The 7,909-nt window shown below is 34.5% G+C and overlaps 2 protein-coding genes across 2 annotated transcripts; both read left to right on the top strand.

Annotated features, from left to right (window-relative positions):
• Positions 533-3,155, top strand: LOC107630067 (exosome complex component RRP41 homolog; the record flags this gene model as incomplete). The annotated part of the gene is given in 10 exon segments (XM_016333093.2): positions 533-736; positions 818-878; positions 950-988; positions 1,104-1,171; positions 1,751-1,829; positions 1,919-1,955; positions 2,149-2,265; positions 2,395-2,480; positions 2,601-2,690; positions 2,790-3,155. Coding segments are annotated over 10 exon segments (726 nt in total). The 3' UTR covers positions 2,838-3,155.
• On the top strand, positions 5,662-7,527 carry LOC107634317 (GDSL esterase/lipase At4g01130-like). The gene is made up of 3 exons (XM_016337854.2): positions 5,662-5,982; positions 6,119-6,328; positions 6,984-7,527. Exons 1-3 carry the CDS (start codon positions 5,781-5,783, stop codon positions 7,100-7,102), a joined length of 531 nt encoding a protein of 176 aa, XP_016193340.1. The 5' UTR covers positions 5,662-5,780; the 3' UTR covers positions 7,103-7,527.

Raw genomic sequence — 7,909 nt, 5'->3', positions numbered from 1 at the left:
AAAAAAAAAAAAAAAATGGTTTCTATCCTCTGAAATTAACTCATAGCCCTCTGATACGGTAAACTCGATAATGAATAACCGTTACTTGGCAACACAATAGATAAAAAATTTTTAAAAATTAATATAATGCATATATAATCTTAATCAATAGTGAGATTTTATATATTATTTTAATTTATTTATATATCATTAATTAAAAGCATATATTTATTATAAAAATAAAAAAATTATATTGATAAATTCAACCAAAAAATACATATACTATTTATTAAACTACTATCTTTAAATGATTTTTACATAGAAAAATTTTTTTTTTAGTTAATTCTATTATTTTATATTAAAAATTATAAAATTATAAAAAAATATAAAAAAGAACAAGAATAATTATTTTATATACAATTCTCTAATGTAAAATAAAAAAATTTATTTTTTTAACTTTCCTAGATTAAAAATTTTAACTGCACACAACGGTTCATTTAACCAGTTCGATGACCGGTTTGATTAATTTGCCCTTCTCTAATTCCTGTGACAGTGTTACTCCAGCAGCTTAGAATCGCTGCACCAGCTCAGTTTCCCGCGCCACCACCTCTTGCTACTCACTTGGTTCTTCTCCTGATTAAGGAAATTGAAGGAAGATGGAGTATGTGAGCCCTGAAGGACTTCGCTTGGACGGTCGCCGCCCCATGGAGATGCGGCAAATTCGAGCCGAGATTGGTGCTGTTTCCAGAGCTGATGGGTAATTCTTTTCGTGCTTTTCAAACCTCTTAATTTCCAAATTAGGGTTTGGCTAATGCGTGGTTTTTGTTTTTGGAACCAGTTCTGCTATTTTTGAGATGGGTAACACCAAAGTGGTTGCTGCTGTATATGGCCCCAGAGAGGTAAATAACTTTTCAATTTGCATTTCAGCATTATTTGATATGATTGCTGTATTAACTTGTATGCCTTTCAGGTCCAAAATAGGAGCCAGCAAATGAGTGACCAGGCTTTGGTGAAAAACAATTTTTTTCTTATCAAGTTATTATGCATTTTGTGTCTAGGTAGTGTATTTTGCTGGATACCTAATTGCTGTCTCTCTATCTACATGCTTCTCATCATCTCTGTAGATTCGATGTGAGTACAGCATGGCTAACTTTAGCACTGGAGATCGCAAGAGGAAACCAAAGGGTGACAGGTTTTCTCATATGCTCTTGCTTAAATTTAATTCCTAGTTCTTTTTTGTTTGGGCACTGTTTTTAGTTATTTATAATGTTGAAATAGTAGCTCAAGACTGAATTGGATGATGCAAATAATGCTAATATTATGAAACAGAACACTGAACAATATGTCAGCAGTACATAACATTCTAATTTCAATCTGTAGCAGTAGAATATGTAATGTGTCAATTAGAACAGTGCAATGATGAATTTGGAGAACACTAGAATCTTTGTCCCACAGTTAAATTTAGCAACCAAACGAAGGAGTCACTGAGATATGTAAGTAGCCAACATGAGCAACTAATCACTGATGTGTCCAAGTGAAGGGTCTTTAAGATATCTCGGTCTGAGAAGAGTTGACAGTACAGAAGAGAATTTGGAAAGGAAGGAGAAACTTAGGGCATACCATTCCCCACCAATATACATCTTATGACACTTTAACTTTTTCTTTTTGATTGTGTTAAACTGGTTCTTATGGCCAAATTGCCAGGTTCTTTAACACTAGGAGAATGACCTCTTGCTCTTCTTTTTCTGACGGGATTTTTCTCTTGCTACAGGAGATCAACTGAAATTTCTATGGTTATTCGACAGACTATGGAAGCATGCATAATGACACATTTAATGCCTCGTTCCCAGGTTCCATTTTACACAGCTTCTGGAATCTCTTTTTCATTAATGTAAATTGTATATTTATTGTTTGTATGATTCATATATGTCATTTGCAGATAGATATTTATGTCCAAGTTCTCCAAGCAGATGGTGGTAAGTTAAAACCTTATAATGGGATCTTGTTATCACCATTTTTCCTCATGATAAATATTTGTTTATCTTGTGCTCTTCTAATAATTTATCTTCTGTTAAATCTTTCTAGTATTAACAAATGATTCTTTAGTTTCTTTGAAGCCCTTCATTATTGACCATTAACTAACTCTTTTCCCCAATATTCCTTGTGTAGGAACTAGATCTGCATGTATCAATGCTGCAACTTTGGCCCTTTCTGATGCTGGGATCCCCATGTGTGATCTTGTAACTTCATGTAGTGCTGGATACCTTAATAGCACCCCTTTGCTTGGTATGCACCTATTTTACTTGACTTTTCAAATGGCTAAATGCAAGTTTGTGTTTTCTTTTAAACTGCTCATCTTTTGTTTTAGCTTTGCAACTTTGTAATTATTGAAACTTGTTGTATGAATATGGACAGATTTGAACTACGTAGAAGACAGTGCTGGAGGTCCTGATGTAACTGTTGGAATTCTGCCAAAGTTGAATAAAGTGACACTTCTTCAGGTTAATTTTCATTGCATCATTTTGTTTTTCGGATTTCTTATAGTCAACAGTGTAAAGTTAGTTTTAGACCTTTTTTTTTGTTACCCCAATATGCATTCTTTCTTTTGTTGCTGGCTGTAGATGGATTCTAAACTACCGATTGACATTTTGGAAAATGTTATGCAACTGGCAACTGAAGGCTGCAAAGCAGTTGCAAATTACATCCGTGAAGTAAGTGCTGTACCTCAATTTTGTGATCACCTTCAAAGGAATCAAATCATGGCCTATTGATTTCTTAGCTTAATTCCTGATCTCTGTCCTGCTTAGCAGATTCTATTAGAGAACACAAAGCAACTGGAGTATCGACGGGGTGTATAATTCAGTGGCTGAAGTGATGTGTCCTTTTTGCTATCTACCTGGAAATATTTTTGGCATGTGGGTTGTTTGTGAAACAAGAAATGCAGAGCTTGATGTTCTTATAAATTCATTTTGTCTTGTACTTTCAGTGTTCCCTGTATTTTAGCAAAGTCTGAATTAAATGTTTGACTTATTGACTGAAAGAAAATAGAGAGAATTAAAAGTTCCCCTGGATTCTGATTCTTAGGCTGTAAATCTTTCCAGATGAATTTGTCAACAGAATTTTGATGATGCCGTTCATTTCTTCTTTGGCCAACATATTCAATTTTCCCGTCTTAATAAATAATAATGATTACGAAAGCTATTTGTAATTTATATTTACATATAGTTTATTTATTTATTTTGAATTGAAACTGGTCACTAGGGTTGAATAAAATCAATATTATCCTACAGTGACCGTTATTAAGAAAAAAAAAAGACAAGAATAATGTTACAGAGAAACCCAATTCCTCCATTTTAGAGAAATTAATAAATAGAATATTTACCAGCGAAAATGATTGATTGCTGGTTATAACTTTGAATAAAATAGATACACCACCATGTTCACTGAATCAAAAAGTATGCATAGAACTAACTTGGGTTGGCTGAGTGGTTCACTTGTCCACTTAAGCAAGTGTTACGGATCCGAATTACGCCTTATGTATGCAATAACCCATTGCCAGAATGCCAGTGACAGATCCTTAAATGGAGCTTAGATATGTGGTGGATTAGTCCTTAACCAAAAAACTGAAAAAAGTTCCATTAATATTACTTAATTAACACTTTACACCACCATTGAATTCATTACATTCCAAGGTCAATAATGTCACTAACAATGACTAAATCCCCATAATGGTCCCCGAGATTGACGCTGTGCACCAAAATTGTCCCTGAGATTCCAATTGCACCAATTACGTCCCTGAGATTGGAAAATTTGCACCATAGTGATCCCTGACCCGTTTTCCGTTAACGGCGCGCTGACGTGGCTTGATGACGTGGATTTTTGGTGACACGTGTCACCTCATGGTTTGGCCACGTGTAACGGTATGATGACGTGTCGGTCAACGACACGTGGCAAGCCGACGTGGATGGGTATGCCACGTGTCACAATGCTATTTTGCCACGTGTCAGATTATGCCACGTGTCGCAATGCTATTTGTCCACGTGTCATCCACGATGTCATCGTTACATGTGTACCAAATTGGTCCCTTACTTTGCATCTAATGACTCATTTTAGTCCCTAAAATTGAATGTCGTGCACCAAATTAGTCCCTTCATCAGTTTTTTCTCATTTTTTTTTATAAATTTAAAATTCTCATTATATATTTGAATACACTAATTTTAATTTTATCTTTTCACAAGTTATTTAAATACAAGTGTTTTTATAAAATATTTTTAAAATATTAATTTTAATTATACAATTTTTTTCTACAATATTTTATTAAAAGAATTATGTGACATATTGATATTGATTTAATAAAGAGTGTAAGTTAAGAGTTTAATACTATGGTATCTACTCCAATGAAGATTTAATGATTATCTTCATGTGAAGATACATCATTTTGACCATTGGATGATAGATTGTAGGGCTTGATTTTATTTGAAGTAAAATTGTTACCTTTATGTAAAGTGTTGCTAAATAAATAAGTTACACTTTTTAAACAAGGATCATCATGAGAAGATGTTTTTGGCATTTTCATGGGAGTAGTTGCCTAATAATATTCCTTAATACAATTTTTTTAATATTTAACACTTTAATAAATATTTTAAGAATACTTGATAAGACACTTATTAACTAATATAAATTTATTATTCTCATCCATTTTAAGAATGTTCGATTTTCTATATAATTAACTTCTCACTAAATTAATAAGATAGATTTATACTGTCGATTATAATAATTCATTTTATCTATAACTTGTTAGGTGACTTTTTCATATATTACACTATTAATTAATATAAGTACTTATTATAACTATGACTTGAACAATATTAAAACAGATACAAATAAACACAAGAGGCAATAATAAAGTTTTGGTTTTAGTTAACATGTACACCAATGATACAAGTTAACATTATTAATTAAAAAATTTATTATAATATAATTAAAATTAGTGTATAAAAAAATATAAAAACTTTTAAATTTATAAAAAAATGAGAAAAAACTGATGAAGGGACTAATTTGGTGCACGATATTCAATTTCAGGGACTAAAATGAGTCATTAGATGCAAAGTAAGGGACCAATTTGGTGCACATGTAACGATGACATCGTGGATGACACGTGGACAAATAGCATTGCGACACGTGGCATAATCTGACACGTGGCAAAATAGCATTGTGACATGTGGCATACCCATCCATGTCAGCTTGCCACGTGTCGTTGACCGACACATCATCATATCGTGACACGTGGCCAAACCATGAAGTGACACGTGTCACCAAAAATCCACGTCATCAAGCCACGTCAGCGCGCCGTTAACGGAAAACGGGTCAGGGACCACCCGTTAACGGAAAACGGGTCAGGGACCACTATGGTGCAAATTTTCCAATCTCAGGGACGTAATTAGTGCAATTAGAATCTCAGGGACAATTTTAGTGCACGGCGTCAATCTCGGGACCATTACGGGGATTTAGTCCACTAACAATACTAAGTATTATTAGCATCCTAAGCAACAATTACGTAATCTGCTGCTATGTTACTATTAATTAATAGCAACACATCCAAAACATATGTGGTGCATGTTGCGCCTGCTATATATATGATTAGCAATTGATATTGGATTATTTATGCATATAACAAGAGTGAGTAGTGGGGCCAGAAATTTTTTACCGGTTGTCTCAGCAAGAGAATAAATTGGTTGCCGTGTTTCCATGTATAGTACTGCTGCCTCTCCATTATATTTATAGTAGTGTATACATCCTTGATGGCCTTCTTGTTGTTATGCTTAGTGGGTTTAAGTCACACAAAATGTGATTTTGAGGCTATCTTCAACTTCGGGGATTCAAACTCAGACACTGGTGGTTTCTATGCAGGTTTTCCCGCACAGTCTGCTCCTTTTGGAGTTACTTTCTTCAAAAAACCAGCTGGCCGAGCTTCCGATGGCAGACTCATGATTGATTTTCTTGGTAATCTTTCATATTCTTTCTTCCTTAGTTGGTTTTTTGTCATCAACCATTTATAAACCAAGGGCAGACTTATCTGGTTATTCATTGATACTAAATTACTAATATTAATAATTATATTTTACATTTGATTTGGCAGCTCAAGCTCTTGGATTGCCATTTTTGAGTCCCTATCTGCAATCAATAGGATCAAACTTCAGACATGGGGCCAACTATGCAACATTGGCATCCACTGTGCTTATTCCTAACACTTGTTTGTTTGTCAGCGGGATCAGCCCTTTCTCTCTTGCTATCCAGCTCAACCAAATGAAGCAATTTATAACCAGAGTCCTTGAATTTCATCAAGAAGGTGCAAAATGTACAAAGTTTCTAGTTCCCAAATTTTATTTATTATTTCACCCGTTCCACAAAGACAAAGTGGCATATTAACAAATCCATGTATCTAGATATAAATTATGCCTATATACACTAGCTCTGAATAGAACACTTTGTTCAAATAAACAGTTATTTAAGAATGGAAGCAGTATTATAGGAGCTTACTAGTTTTCTTTTAACAATGCCAAAACTGGCACCCCTTTTCTTGTGTTATCATCATCAATATAATAATTATAAAATAGAGATAGGAGTTATAGGATTAGTATTTTTTTTTTGGTCAAGCGGATTGGACAGCCCTCAATCCTAGCCATTACATCCATGTTTCACATACCCACACAACACACTCACACACACTACCATGGGTTCTTAAACAACAACCAGCCTCAGCTGGGATTTGAACCCGGTGCACCTCCTAGCAAGGCAAACATAATTGCCACTCAACCAAGCATTGCGGTGCAGATTAGTATTGTTTAGAATTGATGAGGTGTCCTATTAATAGAATATTTCAGAGTATCCGAGTCTTGTGAACAAGAGTATTTCAGTACAATTAATTTTACTTTTCTTAGCTTTAACCCTTTTAAGTTCTTGCTTTTAGAATTAACTTTATTTTAGTTCACAACATCTTGCAGAAGCCAAGCTTCCTTCACCGGATATATTCGGAAAATCGCTTTACACATTCTACATTGGCCAAAATGACTTCACTTCCAACTTAGGTGCCATTGGTGTAGGTGGAGTGAAGCAGAAATAGGTGCCACAATTAAGGTGAGACTCAACACCAACACAGATCTATTATTAAATAACAAAATAATAGTTCAGACATTGATGAATTTGGATGTATGGTTTCCTTTGAAAGAGACATTGAGACAGACTAGAGAGACTCTCTCTGATGTACACACTGTTCTGTTAGAGCTCTTTCAGCATCCAACTTCTCATGGTTCAAATCAAACACTTCTCCTTCATATCTATATATAAGTTTAATCACTTCTCAAAACGGTTTATATATTCTTTGGAACACGGATAAAGTATGGCACGAAAGCATGTTGCGGATATGGAGGGGGAAAGTACAATTTCGCAGAGTGACAGCAACAGCATGTGATGATCCTTACAACTACGTAACCTGGGATGGGATCCATGCAACAGAAGCTGCAAACAAGCTTGTTACCTATGCCATTCTCAATGGTTCCTATTCTGATCCCAACTTCCCTCTTCAGGAACATTTTAAATCGATTTGTCTCACGTTCATATTTAGTTTCGATGCGCCACAGTTTTTGCAATGAAGCCACTAAAACTAAGAGAAAGTGACAAAATGTCATGAATTCAGGCCGTATTATTCCTTAAGCATAATATTATTTGATATAAATTAAAGATGAAAAAAACAAAAAAAAACAAAAAAGAGTATAAAAAAGCTACGTGCTTATGGACTACTGAGTACTTACAACAATCTTGTATTGGGCAAGTCAGCAATCTCCTCAGCTACCAACTTATGCTTGCTTACTTTAATTAGTCCCGGTAAAGATTAGGGTGCACATGGGCGGGTCAAGCCGAGTTTGATGTG

Source organism: Arachis ipaensis, chromosome B03 (genome assembly GCF_000816755.2).
Source record: "Arachis ipaensis cultivar K30076 chromosome B03, Araip1.1, whole genome shotgun sequence".
Taxonomy (NCBI): domain Eukaryota; kingdom Viridiplantae; phylum Streptophyta; class Magnoliopsida; order Fabales; family Fabaceae; genus Arachis; species Arachis ipaensis.
This window is presented reverse-complemented; position numbering and strand designations above follow the sequence as displayed.

Coding starts and splice junctions, on each gene's coding strand:
- LOC107634317 (XM_016337854.2), top strand. CDS start 5,781: ATGGCCTTCTTGTTGTTATGCTTAGTGGGTTTAAGTCACACAAAATGT. Junction 5,983..6,118: donor ACTCATGATTGATTTTCTTG/GTAATCTTTCAT, acceptor TTGATTTGGCAG/CTCAAGCTCTTGGATTGCCA. Junction 6,329..6,983: donor CCTTGAATTTCATCAAGAAG/GTGCAAAATGTA, acceptor AACATCTTGCAG/AAGCCAAGCTTCCTTCACCG.